This window comes from Vanessa atalanta, chromosome 25 (assembly GCF_905147765.1).
Source record: "Vanessa atalanta chromosome 25, ilVanAtal1.2, whole genome shotgun sequence".
Classification (NCBI taxonomy): Eukaryota; Metazoa; Arthropoda; class Insecta; order Lepidoptera; family Nymphalidae; genus Vanessa; species Vanessa atalanta.
In genome coordinates this window covers 4,142,893-4,166,544 of record NC_061895.1, presented here as the reverse complement: position 1 = coordinate 4,166,544, position 23,652 = coordinate 4,142,893, and the positions used below count along the sequence as shown (strand labels likewise).

At 32.2% G+C, this 23,652-nt stretch overlaps 1 protein-coding gene across 2 annotated transcripts; it reads right to left on the bottom strand.

Moving 5' to 3' along the window:
* Positions 1-4,654: 4,654 nt before the first annotated feature.
* Positions 4,655-22,966, bottom strand: LOC125073690 (fibrillin-1-like). Of its 2 annotated transcripts, none has more exons than XM_047684656.1 (24): positions 22,737-22,966; positions 17,818-17,995; positions 16,965-17,043; positions 16,088-16,222; positions 15,565-15,742; positions 14,200-14,364; positions 13,909-14,121; positions 13,064-13,213; positions 12,482-12,587; positions 12,204-12,265; positions 11,991-12,119; positions 11,523-11,673; positions 10,847-11,373; positions 10,498-10,695; positions 9,911-10,024; positions 9,601-9,726; positions 8,887-9,066; positions 8,211-8,359; positions 7,369-7,583; positions 6,734-6,885; positions 6,155-6,284; positions 5,645-5,765; positions 5,272-5,390; positions 4,655-4,875 (listed from the first exon to the last, which is right to left on the bottom strand). In XM_047684656.1, the coding sequence occupies exons 1-24, from the start codon at positions 22,795-22,797 to the stop codon at positions 4,713-4,715; spliced, it is 3,801 nt and encodes a 1,266-aa protein (XP_047540612.1). In that variant the 5' UTR covers positions 22,798-22,966; the 3' UTR covers positions 4,655-4,712. The 2 variants fall into 2 exon arrangements, with proteins under 2 accessions (XP_047540612.1, XP_047540613.1); XM_047684657.1 differs by having other exon boundaries at positions 15,670-15,742.
* Between the last annotated feature and the right edge of the window lie 686 nt (positions 22,967-23,652).

Sequence of the window (23,652 nt, the reverse complement as noted above, 5' to 3'; positions counted from 1 at the left end):
GGTAATACGCTCTCAGATATAATAATATCATCCTAGGAGATTCCGACCACGGCGCCCATATAAACACATTTCTTCTTAAACCTCTTGATCTGTAGTACAAGCTAGTCACAAGACCAACGAAGCCGTTTTAGATATGAACCAAACCGAACCGATGTATTTGGTTTAAATTAATAGAAATTCTTATTGTTTTTTTTTTCAGTCAAAAGCTTGTTAGACCAAGGAGTAGTCTGACTGTAACGCAATCTTATAAAAAAAAAGTGAAATGTTTCACTTTTGTTTATATAATGTTATAAATATTATTTCAACGATGTCACAAATAACTAGTGTTTTTATGTAAAGGCATAATGCAATATAGTTTATAATGTGATTGTTTTTCGTTCCATTACGTTGCAATACGGATTTTTATAAGAATGTTGTAATGTAGAATCTAGATATTTTTAAATATATTTTTATGAAATAACAATATATTTATTAATTATGTTCTTTTTCAACGATTAATGGATAGTTATCATATAACTGTCGGAATTGACATATATTTTTTTTTATTAACAAAAGCCTAATGTTTAGTAATGACCTTCCTAATGTATGTTGTCTAATTAATAGCGTTTTTTGCTGTTGTATAATAATAAAACATTTAGAACTCATGAAAACTAGTGGTTTCGTCTTAAATATATCAATGATTTCTATTTTTTGAATATTGTATCTACCATTTGTTAAAAGTAGAACTTATTACTTTTAGAAATACCAAAACTACTACTTGTGCAAATACTTGTGCATTGTAACAAAAAAAAAAGTATGATATGACAAAAGTACATTTGTTATCAAATTACAGTGTAACAAGCAATAAGAACTATTTTAATTTCTTCTACAAAATCACATTGAAATACTTTTAGTTTAATTTTTTTTTATTTTCTACGTCTCTTTTTTAGCATTCCTTAATTTAGATTTTTCTTGTAATTGATATAACGTTAATGTAAAAGTATGTCACGATCACTCAGTACCATTCAAAAGATCTGTAAAAAATTTTATGTATAAATCAATTTTTACCTCGACTGTACATCAGTGATTTATATAGAAAATGTTGTTAGCAATACACGAATTTATAGTATCATATCAAATTTGTAAACTCAGTGTTTCCAACTCGCCTCTTGTATATAATTGACTCCGCTGCGTTACAAGACTGTATGCCATTTATTGTATTAGACTTATCGTATAAGTGTTTGACTACTTGCAATCACAGTTTTCAACTTGAATATCAAACCTTTGTGTTGCTGTTTTTCTATTTGAATCGTAAGTGACTTGGTGTAATTACTGTGTCACTTAGTATAAGGATCTAAGTAATGGCTTAAACTGGTGAGAGATTTTCACATATGAACCAATTAATTTTGTTTAAGTGCTTTCTTAAAAGAAATGAAAAAGAAAACAGAAACGCTTTCATAATACATCCGGATTTGTTTAATTTCAGAATAAATTGTTTCTCATAAGAAATATTCTTTCCTAACAAAAATACAATACATATTTTAATTTAACGTAGATGTTTAACCTCAGTCTATTAATTCTAAGTATTAGGTTGTGTTCACACTCGTGTATTTGATATATTTTTTAATACAATTTAGCTATCTTAATGTATTATAATTACACTGATCTTCCTTAAACTAAAGTCACCGATTCTTGCCACAGAATAAGTCCACAATGATAAAAATATAGTATTCTCCCTCTAACTTGGAGAGGTAAAAGGGATAGTAAGCGTTAGATTGTCCTGTCAAAATAGTTGAAATATTTTAAACTGAATCAGCTTCTACGTATATATATGTCTATGTGTACGGCAGCCATGTCATATGTTCTGAGGCAACTAAAATGTATTTGTAATGTATTTAAAACGATTATTTTATTTGTTGTGACACTGCAATTAACTAGATAACGTATATGGTAATTTTACAAATTGAAATAAATATCAAATTTAATATATTTTTTTGTTTGTCGCAAATAATAATTATTAGACTATACCCTACTGCTGTGCCACAGCTTTAGCAAATGTTAGCAACAGACATCCATAAAGCAATGAAAAAATCAATTACAAAAATGTATATCTATTTAATTGCAGTTATACGGTAGCTTTGAAAATTTATCGTTTTACTTCTATAAACATACCTAGTGTTGAAGAAATCTATTGTATTATATATTGAATGTTTGTAAATATTATTATTATATCTTACTTTTCAATGTCATTATATCCATTAATATTTCAAATACTAATGGGTAACATTTCATTCTTATTAGAAAACTTAATTAAAGTTAAATTGGTGTTTATATATAAAAATCACAATTTTTTATCAAAGGTTTATTTACCTGCTTTATATATAAATTATCGGTTGTGTAATGTTTTTTTTTTATGTTATTTAAACGCTTTGCAATAATTTCTAATATCTGTCAATCTTAACCAGTGTGTTTTCATCGTTTTTTTTTTTTTTTAAATTGTATCTTTTGGTGCGGCGAAGAGCGAAATGGATAAGGGACCAGATTGTTAGAGGCGTGATGTTTCCACTATGTTGTCTAGATATAATTTAAAATTTATGTTACGTTGTGATCTTGAAATAATCAGTTACTAATGTAATGCATAATTACCTGTAGGTATGTGTATATAATAAGTAACACCGATATCATGGTGTAACAGAACGCTTGTGCTTAATAAAAATTAAAAGAAATTATATTGCCATTATTTTATTTGTTTTTTTTTTTTTTTAACAGAATATATTTTACCATCAATAAAGTCACAGCTATTATTAACATAGAGCTGGTAACACTTTAAATTCCTCTGTTTACTTGAATAACACAAAAAAATGACATGATCTATTAAAGTATAATAAACATTTATATTTTTATATAATGTTGAATTTTTCAACAGGGCGTGGACGGCCAAATCCAAAGCTTATTAGAATTACTCAAATAATTCGGGCTCAGTTAAAAGTAAATTAGTAATAAATGAAGTGAAGAACAAAAAACATATATAAAACTACAGGCCCCAATTCAATTGAAGTTCTGAATTCAATTGTTTACAAAATAATATTTTACTGTGGCCTTTAACCGCCTAGAGATAATAAATAAAATAGTCAGTGTAAAATTATAACCATTGAGTTCTTAGTCTTGTTTAGTTACCATTTACCCTAAATACTAATTCCAAAAAAGGCCTTCAGATTTACTGTCAAATATTAGAAATACTAGGCATGTAATCAGGGACAATGAAATTTCGACACAAACAATTTTATTACTTTTTACAAATATGTATTATATTATGTACCTAACAATCAAAACTTAGATTTGCCATATATATTATTACACAGAATTTTTATTAGCCACACTATCAAATGGTTTCATTATGCAGGTAAGCTTTTTTCGATTTCTGGATATTAGAAATATTGCTTTTTCAAAAATATATACCTAATAATAATTTTCATTACAATACTTCGGGCTCGAGACGGATTTTTTTTTATATTCCTTATAGTTAGTTACGGAAATGGTCATCTATGCCCCGTTTAAAAAAAATCGGACAAGCGCGTGTTAATCGCGCTCTGAGCGTTCCGTACCACCTCATAATACTGAAAATTTTACCGGTTTTCGGATTTTTTCCTATATTTGTACTACAAGATATTGCGTCTAACAAAAATTAGTAGTTCGGTCCAAAAGACATTTTAACCAATCAACTTTCAAGAACAAGAAATAGGTGTCTATTTGTAAATCGAACAACTATTAGCAAAAACACTTAATAAAAAATCAAGTAGTAATAATTTTTTCTTCACATTTATCACTTCTTGATTTTAGCTGTTGTTCATAAAAAGCGATAAAATCTTTCATAACAAATATATAGGTATGTACTTATGTAAGACGATAATAACAATCAAATGGATGTCGAATAAAAGAGCTCAGTGACCCAAGAGAAGTGAATATTATTTATCTAGAATGATATTTATTTTAAATGTAAATATTTATATCATTGTTATCTAAGTTCATATACCTCTCTAAATAATATTCGTTATAACATATGAATAGCAATAATAGATTCAAATCGTTTTTTGTATAATTTTATTATAACGTAGTTAACAAATAAATATTAATTTACATTATGAAGTGGAAACATTCTAAAACAAATAAAATTAAGTAATCTTAAAGTAGTTTAAGTTCTATCGAATTCATCATTTAAAATATTTCGTAAATCGAATATTTACGTTACAACAATGTTAAAAAAAATATAGTTTCGTTTACCGATTTTTAAAATACAGTTAATAGTATAACAAGAATCAACCAAAAGTGAACAACAGCAAAAAGCAGAAATGGTCATAGAATAATTGTGTTCTTAGCAGACGCTGCACGCGGCTTTCTGACATTTTATATTTACAAAGTTCATTAGACAGGCGTCTTATTTAACATATACAATATTGTTTTGTCCTTATAACAAGCACAGTATAATTTTACATTACCTACTATATTTACGAAAATTAAACGATGGCGACATCAAAAGATATAGAACGCCACATGTTTTTTCATCGCTGAACACAATTATAGTATTGTAATCTCTAAATATTAACTTAGACAATTTGGTAAGTACGTCTACATTTTCATCTAATACGTTTCAAGTTAGCACGAAAATAAACTTTGATTGAACATTATTTAAATTATGATTTATTTAAAAAAAAACTGTACATTTATTCCCTTAATTAGAATTCGTATTCGGATACAATAACGATGAGCCTCGCTACAGCGCTGCCGGCGTACTGTGCTCGTTGGTACAGAGACATCGTTAACTCCAGCTCCGCAACCTGCGGCCCGGCGAGCGAACATTGGAGAGATACGACGCAAACGTTAGCTGTAGGTCGCATGCTGAAAAAAATCATAGAGATTAACTTATAACACTAACTGCGATACTACTCAAAACAATTTGTATTTCTTATCTTATCTGATAACTTTTCTTTAAAGGTTTTATATCAATTTTGATCATATTATATAAGTATTAGTGGTATTATTATAGTGTCCATGAACAGAGTAAATTTAAACAGAGGTAACACTGCCTCTTATTCCCACAGTAGTAACTTTTCCAAAATTGCTGGAAACATACTAAGCAAGATAATAAGCAGAATGTATGTACGAGTATAAACATTCGTTTAATCAGAACTCTTAAGCAATATGCAATCATGTAAAACCAAATCACTTGAATGTTATAGTGGGATTTTCTTTTGAATTTGATTTTCTTTTTATTACACAATAAAGGCGACATACCCAAAACAACTAATATCTGCAGGCTCGACGCCGGGCGCCGCTTTCACGTTCAAAAGACGCATTTCGAAGTTTACTACCGAGTCGAGCCAGCCTGGCCCTTGCATTGAAAATAGGTCCACCTGTGTAATTATAATACAATTTATCGAACGAAAAAATGATCGTCGAAGCCGAGATCTTTTACGGTCTTTTAACACTTATTTTTATTGAAAACTGCGGAAACAAATACGATTATCCAAATTCATCTTTCTATAATACAGAAGTAAACTTGAGTATAACTACATGTTTTGAGATATGGAAAACTCGGCCACATTACAAGCTAGAAGTAACTATGATACGATTAAATTAAATAATATCTACACTGTAATATACTTACACTACCCATTGGAAGGAATAATTTGGAAACAAAAGTGATAAAATTGTAACTGTAGGTGCTGGGCTGATGAAGACATCCCCAATCTGATATCGGACACGAACGCTGGATACGCGTACATTTGCTGGAAAAAGTTATCGTTAATATCGATATGAATATTTTTAAAACGTCATTATAAAAATGATTAAATTAATAAAGGAAAAAAATATTATTCCTAGTAGATTTGTAATAAAAAAAATGATTATATAACAGACGAAGTAGCTTTGGCACTGTAGTCATATAAACATGTCTACCGATTCCTTTTCTGTGGAGTAGAATAAAAACCACCTCTTCTCACCTCTTACGACACCAGTTTAAGTGCATTCATTGATATTATCAACAATTAGCCTTCAAGCTGTCCATTGAAGTTGGCGACTTATACGCTACGTAAAGCGGTATATAATCACACTACCTTCATCACAAATGACAAGCAAATGATGAACAATATAAATTATATATATTAAAATAACTTACTGTTTTCCTTCTAGCTGATAGCCGGGTGGACAGTCGATGTGATGACAGTGATACCCACCGCGCGTGTTCTGACACACCTCACCCGCTCCGTTTCCGCAGCGCGCCTCACCCGACTCGCATTCGTCGATATCTGTTAACCAGGTTATTTGCTTACAACTAGAGGAAAGATAACATTAAAATGGCTTTTTTCCTATTATTTCTTCTAACCTCTTATTATGAGAGAAAAAGTTACTGCGTGTTTGCGCTCGGCAGTGTATGTTTAATGGCCTCGCGACCCTGTGTCACGAGACTTTGCACACAAGGGCCTTTGTAAATTTTAAATCTGGCGTAAGTCCTGGAACTCTTTGCCAGATCTAATGATCTCCGACCCAGGACATTCAGGTTGAGACTCGAGACCTGCTATGTTTGCCCAAATAGTATCATGATGATGGTTACAAACTTGATAATGCATCCACATTATATGATTACAAAAAGTCATAGAATGTTATATTATTAATAACTCTTGATGATAATAATGATGTAGATGATGATTACAAAAGGTCATAAAATGTTATATTAATGACTTAAGCTTTTCCGCACCTATGCACGTGCGCTTGTCTTCCCCGATGCGGTACCCCTGTGGGCAGTCGCAGCGGTAGGAGCCGGGCGCGTTGACACAGCGTCCACCGCACAGCCGACCTCGGGACCGCGCGCGGCCCCACTCTTCACACTCGTCTATGTCCACACACGTCCTATAAATTGCACATTACTTATCACACATATAAGAACATTTAAATTATTTTGTGCTTCTACTGGTCACTAAGGTGAACTTTGATATACTTACCAAGAAAAAAACTTAACTGGATACATCTAGGCTTTTACATAAGTGAGATTAAAACAGTAGGACGAATTCGTGACTTATCTTTTTTTCTCATAAAATATTACATGTAATTTCAATAAATTCGATAATTCCTTCATAACAAAAACTTACTCCAAATATTTTTCGACTACTTACTATTAATACTTTAATAGCTGTTCGCTAATCTAATCCAAACTAAACTATCCTGAGACTTACTAAAATCACAGAAACAGAACAATTTTTCTAGAGAATTCCGTTACATACACACATACAGAAGAATTATATCCAAATCATTTAGCCTTTTGAAATCAGTCTCAACACAGATACTGTTTGGTTGATTCCACAAAATAACATTTTGAAATATGTATGTGCGCACCTGTTATCATTATTCAGCCTATATCCTCGGTTGCAATAGCACCGGTAACCACCCCAGGCGTTGGCACAGCTGTGCTCACAAAGCGATGGCGTGTCGACGCACTCGTCAACATCCACGCACACCTTGTCATTGGTCGGAGCGTTACGGAACCCGTCCGAACATTCGCAACGGTACGATCCAACTGTGTTTACGCAACGAGCGTTGTACGAACATATCTGAAAGAACAGGCTATAAATTATGCATATACTAATTTTCACGTTATAATTTTAGTCATTATAACCTAATTATAATTAAAATGCGATGTATGATTATATTCTAACGGAACTATAATTAATAACGAACTGGTTAATGTTCCCTTTTTAAAGCTTCAAGGCAGCATACTTCACCATATATACGTGTTGTTCCAGTGGAAAGAAAAGTTAGGCGATCTTAACCGAACTCTTCGGTAAGTAAAACATCGTGAGCAAACGATAATATGTTGGATGAAATGCCGACGGTGGGGCCCCAAGCACACCATACTTATTTATAAGGCAGCCGTTTATCGTTTCATCGTTTACCAAAACTAGTGGTGGTAATGTTTTATGTAAAGTAGTGGCAGCATATTCCCCCATATATGCGAAACATAATACCTTCTTAACATTTATCTGACTACATTTTAGCCAACACGTGCCATTTTCCTGACGCTGTTTTCCTTCTTTGCCAAACACTGTATAAGGCGTGTATCCTAATATTTGAATATGATAAAGTATAGGATCTTTCACGTACTTTATCGTCTGTTGTTGTCAGTTCTTTAATGCCATTAACTTACTTGCCATTGACTTTTAATTACTTAATAATCTTACATTGCCGTAACTGCATTCGTCAATATCTTCACAGTTCTTGCCAATGTTCCTGTGTCCGGGCGGACATTGGCAAGAATATCCTCCATAGAAGTTTTCGCAGCGCTGTTGCGGTCCACACTCGGACACGTTGCGTTCACATTCGTCAATATCTAATGGATTGTAGAAGAACTAATTATTTATACTATCATGATTCATGATTATATGGTATATTATATATCATCATTATATAACTTTGATTAAATAGGAAATTTAAGAGACGTCTACGTGATCACTTTTTAATCAGCAATTCCAGCGTCTCATTTACAGTCATTATCACATTATTGATGGTAAACTTATAGAGTTAAATATATTCTATGAATAATTTTCTATAATCCATTACTAATCTAATCATAACACCCAGGCTCATTCTCTAAGATAATATTAGAAAAAGTTGTTCCCGCAATATTTTTATAACTGTCACGTAAAACTGATCTCTGGTTTGAATACTTATAAGGTACTGATATTTTAAGATGATTAATCTTAAAATATCTTAAGAAAAGGGTTTGTTTAGGAGGTAATTCCAGTGTGTTTTCCATATATTTCATTATTATTATTGTTACAAACCAAACTGGAGTAAAACCTCATTTAGCGTAGTCGTGAAAAAACGCAAGCTTTGTAACACTATGAATTGTCTTACCAACGCAAACTCTATCGGGAGTCAGCTTGTAACCCCATGGGCAAGTGGTGACCACCGCGCCCGTCTCTTGCAGACGCGTGTAAGTTGGCCTCATGTAGTGGGTTCCTCTCTGACCATACTGTGCCCCGACTGTTATGATTGTCGAATCCGGTGTGTAAGATGGCGGGGTCTCGCGGTAAGCTTTAAAAGATAATAAGGTTTTTAGAAGATGTTGATGCTACAATGTTTATTTAAGTAAATCATTTTTTAAAAATAATATAGAACAATTTTAATACAAAATATCTTCAATAGTTAACATCATTTCTAATGGAATCCTGATAATTTATGTAATTTTATTTTACTTTTTTCTTCCCTTCAAAACTACCGCGACTTGATCTTTGTGTCAGCTAAACGTTCTTACTTACAAATGCACTTGAGCAAAAAATAATCTGTCATTATACTACGACGTTGGTCTAGACTTCGCGTACTCCTTGCTTCATTAAATACTCGTTGTCGCCTGGCGGCTATGCTTGCGTTTTAGGGATTGGTCGTAAAGTTTTAGGGATCAAAATTAGCCTATGCTCTTCCTGGGAGTTCAAGCTTGCTTCATACCAAAATTCAGACCGACAAATAGAATTAATGTCACATTTATAATATTAGTAGAGATAAAATCTAAAGTTTTTGTTAGGAAATTTAGAACATTCTATTAAATGTAAAATGTACAATTAGACTTACTATAAGCAGGTGTAGCTGAGTTGGTCCTGCAGCGCAGGCCGCACACACAGCTGTAGCCGCCATCGGTGTTGATGCAGTCTTCCTCTGGCGCACAGCTTGCTCTCCCAGTCGCGCATTCATCAATGTCTATCGTAAAACAAAGTTAAATAAACCAAAAATAGACAAAACAATATTTCTGGAAATTAACCTATAAATAAAAAAAAACTATAAATTAGTCAATGAATGCCCAATGGGTTCGACTTCCAAAACGTCAATCTTATGACTGGCGATGTTATTAACTAATAAATAATTACCCACTTGCTTCACGTACCAATACATTTCTTTTGAGTGCTGCTATAAGTGTGTCCTAGTTCACAATTTTGTGGTGGGTTATTGCGACCAGGAACCCACGGTAACCATCCTGGAGTTCTTCCTGGAGTAGACGCTGTATAATAAAAATAGTATTAAAAATTTGATCGTAAAGCAATTGCGATAAGCTACTGATGTAAATCATTACAAATACTCTTTCAAAATTAAACAAGTTTGTCAATCATCAAAAGATGTGAGTTGGTAACAGCTAAACCGATAGATAGGATTTTATTACGTTTTTTCATTAATGTGTCATTGTCAATAAATATTTAAACCAGTTAAATCTTAATTTTGTACAACCATACAAGAGTAGTAGTGCAAAAAGCTTCATTGAAAGTATAACAGCTCGACTTATTGCCTCCACTTGTGACAGGAGAGCTGGTTCGCTTTTAGCCCAGAATATCGGAATTACGATTCAACGCGGAAATGCTGCTAGCATTCTTGCTACCATTCCACGCGATCAAGATTAATATAGTATTTTAGGACTAAATGTTAATAATAAATGTTCTTATATAAATATAGTATCCTATATGGGTAATAGCTAATTACCTGTTGGTTCTACACGAGGAGTTGTTCTCTCTGTGGTCGTAGTAGGCTTGCTAGTAGTTGGAGGTGTTACAATCACACACTTTCCAGAATCGTCGATGCTGTAACCAAGCTTGCACTCGCATTTGTATCCGCCTGGACTATTGATACAAACTTCTGATACACCACAGAGGTTCCTATTGTTTCTACATTCATTTATATCTGAAAAAGAATCAACATAATTATCCAAATAAATTAAACTATCCGGAAAAAATCTCTATTTAAATTGTTATAGCATGAATATCGTTATTTAATTTCAAAATTTGTGATTATTTTTAGGTTTCTATAAAAAATAAACAAATACAAATATTACCAATGCATTCCCCTCGTTCGTTTCTCTCATATCCATTAAGACAATGGAGTTGGTTTGGATCAAAATCATCGGTACTCTCTTTTCCACTAACTACAGTCCATGTTTCTTTGGGTATATCGCTCGTATTCACAGAATAACTACCGTCAGGTTGACGATCTCTTTCTATTGTAACTGGATCTCTCGAATTGGTTACTGTTACCTCTGTTGGAGAGAATGGATTGACTGGTCTTCTTGGATAGTAATCTGGTCTTCTATATGGTGGTATAGGTGTTGTAGTTCTTCGGAAGCCTGGTCTCGGATAATGAGAATATCTTCTGGGTGGTGGATTTGGTCTTAGTGTTGTACTTGTACTAGTTGTAGTTGGACGTCGTGTTGTAGTGCTTGTTGTACTAGTAGTAGTTGGCCGTGGTGTTGTAGTAGTTGTTGTACTCGTAGTAGTGGGTCGTAGTGTTGTAGTACTTGTTGTAGTCGGTCTTGATGTTGTAGTAGAAGAGGTAGTAGATGCAGTTGTTTCAGTAGTTTCTTCCCTATTTAAAGACCAAAAGCATTGAATTAACAAATTACCTAATATTGATTTATTGAAATAACTAAATCACCAGCCTAATTGTGTGTTGATAAAAATACATTTATATTAAATAATAATTTAAAAAAAAAAAACAAAACAATATCAACTCACTCAAAATCGTAATATTCGTATTCATAGGCTGGTAATGCGGTTGTTGTGCTGGTGGTTAAGGCTCGTCGGGTACACGTAAAGGAACCCAAAACATTCAGACAATGGTGCCCAGGTGCACAGTTGTCTAGTTTCATAGCGCATTCGTCGACATCTGAGGATGCATAATAATGATTACCAGATAAATAAACCATCTTAATATGGAAGTGGCAGTAATGTGCTAAATATAATATAAATAAGTTAATATTTAGGAATCACGATGACAGTTAAACAGCACATTGGTAAACATTAACCTTTTGTTATTTTAAGTGAAATTAATTATTCTTAAATTTTATCAAACATCGGGGCAATTAAGGATTTGTTAGAGTCACAATCTGGTTATTTTAGTTGCCACCGCCTAATTCTACCAGTGTTATTTGATAGATCCAGATGAGGTATATTTTTGAAAAATTATCAAGATTTGTTACAAACCGACACACGATCCTGAAGTAGAGTCTAACTCGAAGCCATTTTTACAGCGACATTCATGCCCTCCAAATGTATTAATACAATTTTGAAACTGATCACATAAGTGTGATCCTTCGCGACATTCATCTATGTCTGAAAGCGGAAAAATATTATGAGGTTGAGTTATTAAAAGTAGTTCGATTTGCATATTGTTGTTGCTTGAGAAATAGTTAATACCTTCACAAATAGTTCCACCAGGTCGAACACGTGTTCCTTCTTGACATGTTTTCGTTGCTAATCTGAATAAAAGACAGTTCAATGACTAATAAAGAAAATATACCTGTTGATCAAATCTTAAAAGAAATCTTTGCCAAGTTAAGCATCATAAGCAAACGGCTACCATTTGTTTCATCGTTTACCAAAATATTACAACTGTTGCTCTTAAAGCCTATTTACCATAAGTTCGCATTATTTCTATTTATGTTTTTAAATCTTAGATATAAAAATAATATTACTTTGGTAATGTGCTGATCTTAGACTTGCAGTTGTACGCTCCCGGCAGATTGATACACACCTCATTTCTTTTGCAAACCTCTAAACTTTCCTCGCATTCGTCAATATCTGGAAATAATACATAAATATGTGTCGATTATTTTAACCCCTGATGCAAAAATAGGGATTTTAAAAGTCTGTGTGTTTATTGCATCGTAGTCTTTAAACGGGTGAACTGAATTTGATTTATTTACTTTTTCTTTGGAAGGTGTTGAGGATTCATGATCAAGGAAATATGTTCAGCCGTTTGAAGATCATCAGATCTTCTAATTGTCGAAGAGATATGACCAACTGCTATTTTTGCACGCTAAAACTACTATGATTAGGGATATCTATATTATTTTAGTTTAGTTTCTTGGACGGACACAAGCTACATAGCATGTTATTATGATGTAGATTTTTAAGATATAGTCTATCCTGTCAACTTTGGCATTAATATAATATATTTATTCTAGCCAGTGGCAGATATTTAATTAAACATGTATAAGATAACTGTAGGTTAAAATATATTTCATTGTTAAGATTTTACGTATTGTAAGTGATACCTTCACAAATACCGGTGCCCGAATTAACCTTGAAGCCAGGTGCACATCGCTTTGAAACATGATCCTGGCAGAAATAGCTGCCGTGAGAATTGATACAGTGCTGGGATAATCGCTGGCAGTCGTCCAAAGTCTCCTCACACTCGTCGATGTCTGTTAAGAAATATTTTTATCCGTTGAGAAGATGAGAATGCTTTCAGCGATATAATGCATCATTATCACTTTATAAAATTTAATCAATGCGTACAAAAATGGGACCTTAAAATCATTATTTTATATTACTTATAATGAGAATAGGATTACTGATACATCTGCAGCAGACTGCAGTTTACAGATTTTTCATTACCCTTCATAATGACTATATGATCAATTTCTATACTTAAAACTTATGTAAGTTATATTAATATTAATATCAATACCAAATTTATTGCATTATTCGTCAGCTATGCGTTTGGTTCGAATTGATCATACTTATATTCATAATTCAACTCAAATTAGTATACGTACCCATTTATTAATTTCACGTTAAACTGTATAAATTCGTCAAAAGACGCTTAACTTTTTTGTCAGTATCAAAATAAAACAACTGTTACAGTACATCCACTTGGTGATATACCTATATGCTTCCTGAGATTTTAATAAATAAGATAGCTCATTCCTAATGTTATAATAAATAACATTTAGGTTAAAATAATTGTTTGATTTAAAAAAAAAAAAAACCTGTACACATTATTTTAACGATAGAACCCTTTTGCATCAGGGTATGATTTGTTTGATTTGATTTTAATAAATCCTAATTAACTCCAACTCATAATCTAAATACAAATGGACACTTAAAATAGATTTACCTAAGCACTCATCGTCAGGACCAGCTCTGAATCCTACAGGACAAATGTCAACCTTGGCGCGTGGTGTCGTACCCGCAACAGATTCTGGGGTAGGTTTTGTAGCATCCTCACTGAACGGTTTTCCAGGTTTTCCTGCGCATTTGTAACCTCCTATCGTATTTTCACATAAATATTTTGGACAAGGAGGTTTTGGAAGTCGACACTCATTTATATCTGAAAAAGCAAATATTATTAGTAACTAATGTTATTTAATGTTATTTTTTTGAGTATTTTTCGCTTATTTAATCTTACCATCACAGACTTGGTTGATTACATTTCGTTTAAATCCAGGAGGACAGCTCAAACTTACGTCTCTCTTCTTTAGAGGAACACACTTAAATGAACCTTCGGTGTTGTGGCAGACAGTGTCTTCAGCCGTACAAAGATCGTCTATAGCTTCAGCACATTCATTTATATCTAGAAATTTATAATGTAATACTCATTCAATCAATACATATTCTTTACTTTTGAGAGCTCATATATTATACCACTAAGGGAAAACCTCAGAATGAAGAAAACGCATGTATATTATATCCAAATGTTTAGTAAATATTAGTTTCCATTATATTTAGTTGCATCGACTGCACAGATGATGTATGTATAAAGACCGACCGATTGGTATTTCCGGAAATAAAATGTATGTCACCAATCCAAATTCATGATGTTCAATACGTATTTTATAAACTAGTTTCTTCATTGTCAATAGGCGATAATAATATACTGAGATACAACTATCTGTCACCTACGTCCTGTGTTTTGTTTTCCTGCCCTATACTCCTTCATCCCATTTGCGATGTTCTCCTTTCTTAAGTACATCGTATATGATGCGTTAAGTTGAATGTTTGTTGATGTTTGGCCAACGGCCAAGCCACATATTTTGACTAAGGTTAGAGTTTGTAAGGTAGGTTTTGTAGAGTGAAGTTGTGTAGATTTAGGTGCTTGAGTTCTACATTAAATCTGTTAACTTTTTGACAGTAAGAGCCATATAGTCTCGTCTTGGCAATATTTCACATGAAAATATTAATGGTGAAATTTGTGCAAGTTGCTTGCGACAAAATTTATTATAAAAGATTTTCAGTGTCAGTGATGAAAGCAGGGTTTTTTGGATATAAATAAAATGTAAAGTAAGTAAGCTATGTAATTAAAAATGTATATGTTTAATAAGCTATCCTGAGACCCTGAGACAAGTCCCGAAAGTTTTGTTTATTTCGCTTAATCCCCACAAACCCAAGCTATAAACAAAGAACGACGAAGTTCATCGAGAAATAGTCCGGGGGCAATACCGTGCCTCCAAATTATTGCATATACTATAACTTCTCTATAATAGATGGCTTTCAAGTATCAATATTTTTGCGAAACTAGAAATTATCCTTATCCGCAGTATACACACTAGGTCTGATTATTTACATCGATATATTTAAAAAAAAAAGTATTAAATAATTTGTACAGAAAACACTGTTGAAAAAGTTAAGTTTTAAATGATTTATTTCTATAATCTTGTATGAGACGTGATAATTTACCACCACCGAATGATCCAAGCCCTTTGTTAGTACCTCACTTACCTTAATAACTCACAAAATTATTAACAGATAAAACCAATTCTAAATTCGACGATACCTTTACAGGACTTTTTATCGGGTTGAAGTCTAAAACCTTCACGGCAAGAACATCGCAACTTGCCATCGTCATCCGTACAAATATGATCACAAGAATTAGCCTTACATTTCTCTTTAGGTTTTTCAGTCGTAGTTGTTTCTTTTTTTTCTGTTGTAGTCTCTAGTTCTTCTGAAGCGTCCTAATAACAAGATATTTTATTTAATACATGATAATGTTCATCTGACAGATTTCGGCCAAGGAATCTAGAGTCACGGGCTCTAAGGTCACGGGCTCTAGACTAGTCAACAACGCACACAGGACATATTTTGGTGTAGATACTAGTGTGGTTGCAAACACGCTTTGTTCCGTCATTTTCATAATTAGGTAAATTTTACGTTTATAAAATAGTCTAAATATCCGAAGTTTCTCGAAAGTTCAGTATTACAATAGTAAATGATATTTTGGCAAAATATTTTGATACCTTTTATTTAAAGATTTTTGAAATATAAACTTAAGGTGGTGTCATAGTATATTCGTGACGTACCATGCAACATTGATAGTAGGCTTTCTTTCTCAATGCACTGGTGGGACTGAAGGAGTCATCACTTAGTTCCCCACATCCCAGCTTCCCTTGTGACTCACCAGTCAGTCTACCAAATGCACATTCTTCACAACATGTCTGAAAATAATATTATTTATCTATACATATAATAAAATTGGAGTGTCTGTTTTGTAATACTTACATAACCGCTTTTCACTAAATGCATATACACGGTACTTATACCAAAATATTTTTTTTTTATAATATTTGTCTATCTGTTTGTTCCGGCTAATCTCTGGAACGGCTGAACCGATTTTGACGGTACTTTCACTGGCAGACAGCTGATATAATAAGGAGTAACTTAGGTTAAAACAATAACTTTTTTGTTAAGCTCAAACGCGCATGAAGTCGCGGGCACAGCTAGTTCTTCATAAAACTCGACAACAAATAGCGTTAATCCTTTACCTTTTTTATGTACTATATAGTTATGATTCATGATTATTGTTAAACTATTGCAGTCGCCGTCGCAGAGGGCGGTCATGGTCCCAATGTCGTATACTTAAAATTGAACCTTCTAAAGATAATCCATTTACCCCTAAATTTTATGAGCACCGAAATGCTAAACTACGCCCCTCCTGAATTATTATGTCTGCTATTTGGATTGGAAACTTGCCTTCAATTATATTTATAAAAAAAGACTATATGATTTTCATTTAGTTTTTGGTTAGGAGCAAATTATTATTAAATGAAGGGTGTGTTTAATATATAAAAGGGATCTAAGGTAGGGATTTTCTTAACTACATAATAATAGTGTAAGTACATAATACTAGTTTCTAAGACCATCAGCAATTGCAGTATATAAAAACCATTCTATGTTTACCTTTCCTATTTCACTTTTTGGAGTCATACATCGCTTTGAAGCTGCTAATTTTATTCCAGCATCACAATCTTCATTGATTCTGGAAACAATGTACAGTTTTTTATCCATATGTACTTTCATTTTAAATAATAAACTCACTTTTTGTATAGTAAGACTTATTTATCTCTCAAGTTCGATTAGTACAATAACTCATATTAAATTTTAATATATGATATTTGATTGATATATTAATTGATGGCGCGAAAATTAAAGATGTGCTTAAACAGTATCGATGCTAGAAGAAAAAATTGTTATAGGCAAGATAACATTTTCAAACGACAGAAAAACGGCCTCTTTAGAAGTTTTGTAAGGACTTTTTTCATCATGCATGCATCATCATCCTCCTGCCCTTATCCCAATTTTACTTGGGGTCGGCGCAGCATGTCTTCTTCTTCCATACTTCTCTGTCAGACGTCATCTCACAAGTAACATTCTTTCTAACCATATCGTCTTTCACACAATCCATCCATCGTTTCTTGGGTCGTCCCCTACCTCTATATCCATCCACATCCATACTCAAAACCTTTCTCACAACATGGTCCTCATTCCTCCGCATAACATGCCCATACCAAGACAGCCGGTTTCCAGATAGCTTCTCGGTTACCGGTGCCACTTTCAAACTTCCTCTTATGTACTCATTCCTTACTCTATCCATTCGCACACATTGCTCTCAGCATTCTCATCTCCGCCACATGCAATTGTCTTTCAGTCATCATGCATGCATGTTATATAAAATTACACCACCACATGTGCAAACATAGATTATCAATATTACTACCAAAGTACGATTTATTATATTTTGAAAGGGACTGACTGTAACTGCTGCTTACAGCAGCTCTTGACAGATGAGCTGCAGACATCTTTATGCTCAGGTTCCACATCGTCAGGAAGGCCTGCACCTGAACAATCCTTGCTGGACGATGCCAGCGCAAACGCCTCTCCAAATGAGCAACACGTTTCGGTTAGTTCAGCTACTTCTTCTGATGTAAGGCCTGTGCGGATTCAATAGTATATTAGATTTCATTGATTTCTGTCAATAATAACGTTTTAACTATTAAAATTTTAAACCATATAAAAAACAATGTCGAGATTTGACTGATGATATTGATTCGAAAATTAAAATGGATGTCATTTATGCCGGCACAGAATCGTAAAACAATGTAAGCAAAATCAATCGACATCAAAAACTAAAGACCTTTCTATGTCAGGGGTTATTCAGCTTGATACATTGAATTCAAGAGTTAATAGTTAATTAATGTTAGTAAATCAAACAGTGACCCAATTACAATTCTCCACTCTGAAATCGTTTATCAGAAATACTCTAACTGTATTTAAATTTTCTGAATTATAATCAACTATCGGAACGGAGAAGGGCTTAAAACTTAATTCACTTTTTTTTTTAATTGCCCGTGGTGCATGGATACTTTAAATGCATACAACTATCAACGATAGACCTTAATTAACGTAACGTAGAGATCTCAACATTAACGTAAGACAATCCGTACCTGCACGATTATTGCGCAATAATATCAGAAATGCAGTGTTAAACAACTAGAGAAATAACATTGGTTTAATTTAATTTTTTAATAAAGTGTTATCAGTAAACGGCAAAAGATATATACGACAAGACTAACAAGGGATCAGAAAGGGTTCAGGCGCAAAGCATAGGATCTTGTGTCCTTTCTACGACATATGTTCTCCGGATTGCTACTACGAGTGACTTGAACCCTTATCCTCGAAATCTGTAACCTATATCCACTGGACCAGCGAAGTAGCTAAAGTAAACACATATGATTACACAGTACAAGTAAATTTCAATATCAATGGTAATCACTGCGTGTTTAATCGTAACAGAACATATAAATGCAATTTCGACATACGTTTATAAAGTTATTAATATAATAAAAAAACAGAACACAAACGGCAAATTAAATTAATTTACTAAATGACAACGAAATAGTATCAACGTCGCGTCAAATATTTTTGAACTTTCGTAACTTATTATCGAAGATTACAATGTCCGATTTCTTAGCAAATTATACTTCGTTTTTAATATATTTAGTAGAGGATAGTAAGATAAAGATCAAAATAAATATAATATAAAGAACTAGTATGCTAAAATTTAGCGTTGACGAGTTAATACTCGTCAAGCTAATAATTGAATTCTTTAATTATTAGCTCAGTAACCCAACAGTGGTACCAATGCCACAGAATAATCTTTCATTACTTGGATTTTATTACTTGGACGGCGTCTATTTTTCATTACTCGAATCTCTATTAAGCTTAATGTTACTAATAATTTAAAATTTTTCAATATATAATTTAGTCTATTATATATTTGAAATAATTGTATATACTAAAATAACTTAATTATTTAACAACTGATTTGTAAATACTTTTTTGTTTGGGTATACTTTTTTAATAATCAAACAACAAGATATATTTACCCAATATCATTTTAATAGGTGAAATATATATGTGTGTATGTAGCTAGACATTCATTTCAGTAGATACCTAATGCAGATAAGTACAGTCAGGTGTAGGAGTATAGAAACATTTAAGATAATGAATCTGTCGTATAAAGTCCGTTCTAGATATGGTAGGTGACCTGTGATTATCTTATATACTTCAATGAGTTCTGACTGCACAGCAAAACTAAATTTGTAATTCTTGTGATATTTTGATTGAGATGCAGCCTGGAATTAAGAACTTGTACCTGTAAGTGTTGTCACAACAAACTACCAAACTCAAATAATAGAAAGACAAGAGCCGAACATTATGTCAGTAGAGATTTTAAACATCGAATAAAATAGATTAAAAAAAACTGGCGCTATGTTGAACATGTTGTGAGGAAGGTATTGAGCATGGATGTGGATAGATATAGAGGAAGGGGTTGGCCGAAGAAACGATGGATGGATTGTGTGAAAGACGATATGGCTGGAAAGAATGTTTAAGCAGTACAATGTTTTAACGAGAACATATATAATATGTATATTCAAATTCTTTCATCAATATAAAAGCTACTGAGGTACACTTACTTGCAGATAGCCAAAATAATAAGTATAGACGTCTTGGAAAAACAAAATATACAAAAATAAAACAAGCCTTTTTTTGAAATTGTTTATAGTTGTTTTATATTAGGAATATTGTTTTTAAATATATTTTGAATTACCTTTTTTATTAAGAGCTAAATATTATCTATACAAACATAAACGGATAATATCAATCTTGACAAATTTGATTTCGGTCGAACTTTTGATGGCAAAACTTTTATAAATAAATAAATTGAACTCGATTAATGTTGAATTACATGAATTACTGTGATAATCCTTATCAAATTACAATATACCTACATAATAATAAATTAGTTTGTCAACGTGTTTTTCATAGATAAAATTTACTCTTTGAACTTACTAGTAGTTGTTTTAAAAGATACTTTAAAGATAATGGGAGAAAAATTGCTTACATTGAGTGTGTATATAGTGATTCCTTCTACTATACTACGATATTTATTTAGGAGATAGGAGAAGTTAAAATTAAGCTGTAATTTATATATTATTGTATTAAACATATGTAATAATTTTCGCTCGTATAAAAATTGGACATAGAACTCTTATTCTAACGAACATTACTTGTTAAAATTCACTATTTTCACGTGAATTCGTGTACATAATTCATAGCGTGCTGTGATATTAAATATGATATATGAAACTTATATAAGAATTTTTCCAATCCGTGAAAATTACGGACCAAAGCAACCCGTAATGGAGCATCATGGTAAAATAAGCCTCAAGCCCTATTATATTATTATCAGGACCTAAACCAGTAGCGTTAAAATATATGTCTTTATTTATCCTTCTTAGTTTTTAGCAAACTACAGGGACATCAGATTTTCCATTTACATAACTTCAAAAATCGCCTGAAGAAATTAATTATGATTATATCGTAGTATATACACCACTTCCATTAATTCATGATTCCACAGAAGCTGTCATTCCCAAAGTAACGCATTTCAAGGATTAAACTAAAAAACTCTGCGCTTTTGTTTAAAAATATAAATCTGAGCAACATATAGATGTGATAATCCTAAAGGTTTACAGACACGTTACAAGTCAGTCAAAAATATTTTATTAAGAAAATACAACATTGCGTTTAATCCAAAATAAATGCATTTATTTTCGAAATAAATCCTTTTCTGAAAAAAGGCTGCTCTGAAAGCATGAATTCCTATAAAGAAATTGCAAACTATAATCGTATCGTTAACTTAAAACAATAAACCTATTTCAATGATCTAAATATTTTCACAAATAGTTAAACGACAAGAAATACTTGAAAAGCAGTTCATGCTTATCAATTGTTTACAACTACAGATAATCTCGCCGACCTCTGTTTTAGGTATGTACATATTTATAATGCACTGTTAATGCCGGTGATCGGGATAAACACAGTGTTTCCTATTACCGTCATGCCTATTTATACCTAAAGGACGTCCCGAGAAGGTATACATTTAAATTACTAGCACGTCGGAGTGACCATTTTGATCATGGTACGACGTCACAGTGTATTAATATTATATTTTTTAATTACATGTCAATGATACAAACCGTGACCTAAAATTGCACTCTATTACACCCTCATTACAATCCTTTTTTATTATAAACATTAATCGTTTAATTTATGATATAGTCTTGCCCTTTACTCCTTAGATTTCATAACATTTATTAGCAATGAACAAGCTTACCTCGACAAACTTAGCATATTATATTGTTTTGAAGGGATCCAGTTCTCTTACGAGCAATGTTAGCGTAACTCGATATGTTATATCTAAACACAATGTGCCTAATCTATAATCTGGTCTCCGAAACTTAATACTGGCGGTTAATATGGATTCACGTGTACTACCGTGTAACTCAGAGCGGAGATCGCTCAGAGGATAAAACGCGTGAATCTTAAGCGGAAATAGTGGGTTCATATCTGGGTAGGCACTGAGTTTTCATGTGCTTGCTTAGATTTGTGTTTATAATCTCGTGGGTCGTATTAAATTTTGATACATTTGTATCTAATGTACACCAATGCGTATTGGAGTAGCCTGGAAGAATAAACTACAAAAAACTCAATAAAAGCGTCTCTCGTCGTCGTTCTCTTAAGGTTAACTTTGCCTAGGACATTAATGGGCTGTTTCTTATATTTCTACGATGTAAATGGAATATTTAATCAAAATACTATTGTAATATTTTTATTTTCAGTTAAATCATATTGAACGAATATTAACAGTATTACGTGTTGTCTCTTAATCAGATTTCAAAGACATATAAGAAAAAAAAAAAAAAAATTACCATAGAAAAGTCGGACTTTAAAACTTTAAGGAGATATTTATGAATTAAAGTGAATTCAAACAAAACAAGATATTTTAATATTGTCCATAGTATTTGAAAAAAAAAATTGGAATTTATGCAGTATTACTCGTATAAGTATCTGTATTCAAAAATGTTACTCTCTCCGGGAGAAGGTCGTGATCACGTAATTAAAAAACAAAATCTGATCTATTTACGACGACTAAGTTTGCTAATAGTAATTATAAAATAAGTAATTTTAATATAACATAAAATTCGTTTAATTCATTTTTATTTCACGAATATATTTCTCTAATATTGATATAAAACTAAACGGCCATAAACGAAACGAAACGATCTCCAATATTTACTCAGCCGGTATAAAAGTTCCAAAACTCACCCTGGACAGAATACTTCGACGTGAAACATAACACTAATGTAATCACAATTAAAAAATTCATTTTTATATTTTAAAATATATTTTCGAAATCCACGATTCACTTCACTCAGAACTGACACAATATCAAATTTAAAGTGTTAAATAAGTCACTTGTTTCGGAAATCATATTATTTGAGTGTTTCGTGATACGAGTCGTCCTGCCAGTGCCTAACTCAGCTATGATAATATACGGGTCAAGCAGTCATAGTGATAACATTTCTGCGCATGTCATCTAAGTGCAGACGATGATTACTATGTTCGGTCATATATCTATTAACTTAAGTAACTTTAATTTCGAATAACTTAGAAAGTTAGATGTATTTTTGTAAGATCGTATGTGTAGACCAGCATTACTTTTTAAATATCATATGTTTGATGTAACTACGAAATTTCTTAACGATGCTTCACGGTAAAATCTGCACTCTTAATTCTGAGCCGGTAGTAGTTTTACATTTAAATAACCTTATTGAATAAGGAGTCAAAAGCACATTTAATAAATCGAAGAAAAATTAAGAAACAACACTATTATTGCGACTTTAATTGCTTGATTGATTATAATCGGTTCTCAGTGACATTTTAAAAAAATATCGGGAATACTTGAAGTAATTTATTAACAATATTGTAATAAAATATTAAAATTTTATACTGATTCATGTAAAATTAAGTACAGTTTGGTTAACAGCCTTAATCTTCGATTACCTAACCATGCATTATATTGCTAATTATTATAAAATCGATCAAGATAATTTATATAGATATTACTATGATAGTTTGTGATCACTGTGTGACTGTTCAATTTTTTATTTATTTCGGCATTAAGAGTATATCATGACACTTAAATAATAGGAATTTCAGCGAAGTGTGCGTTTATCCTTAC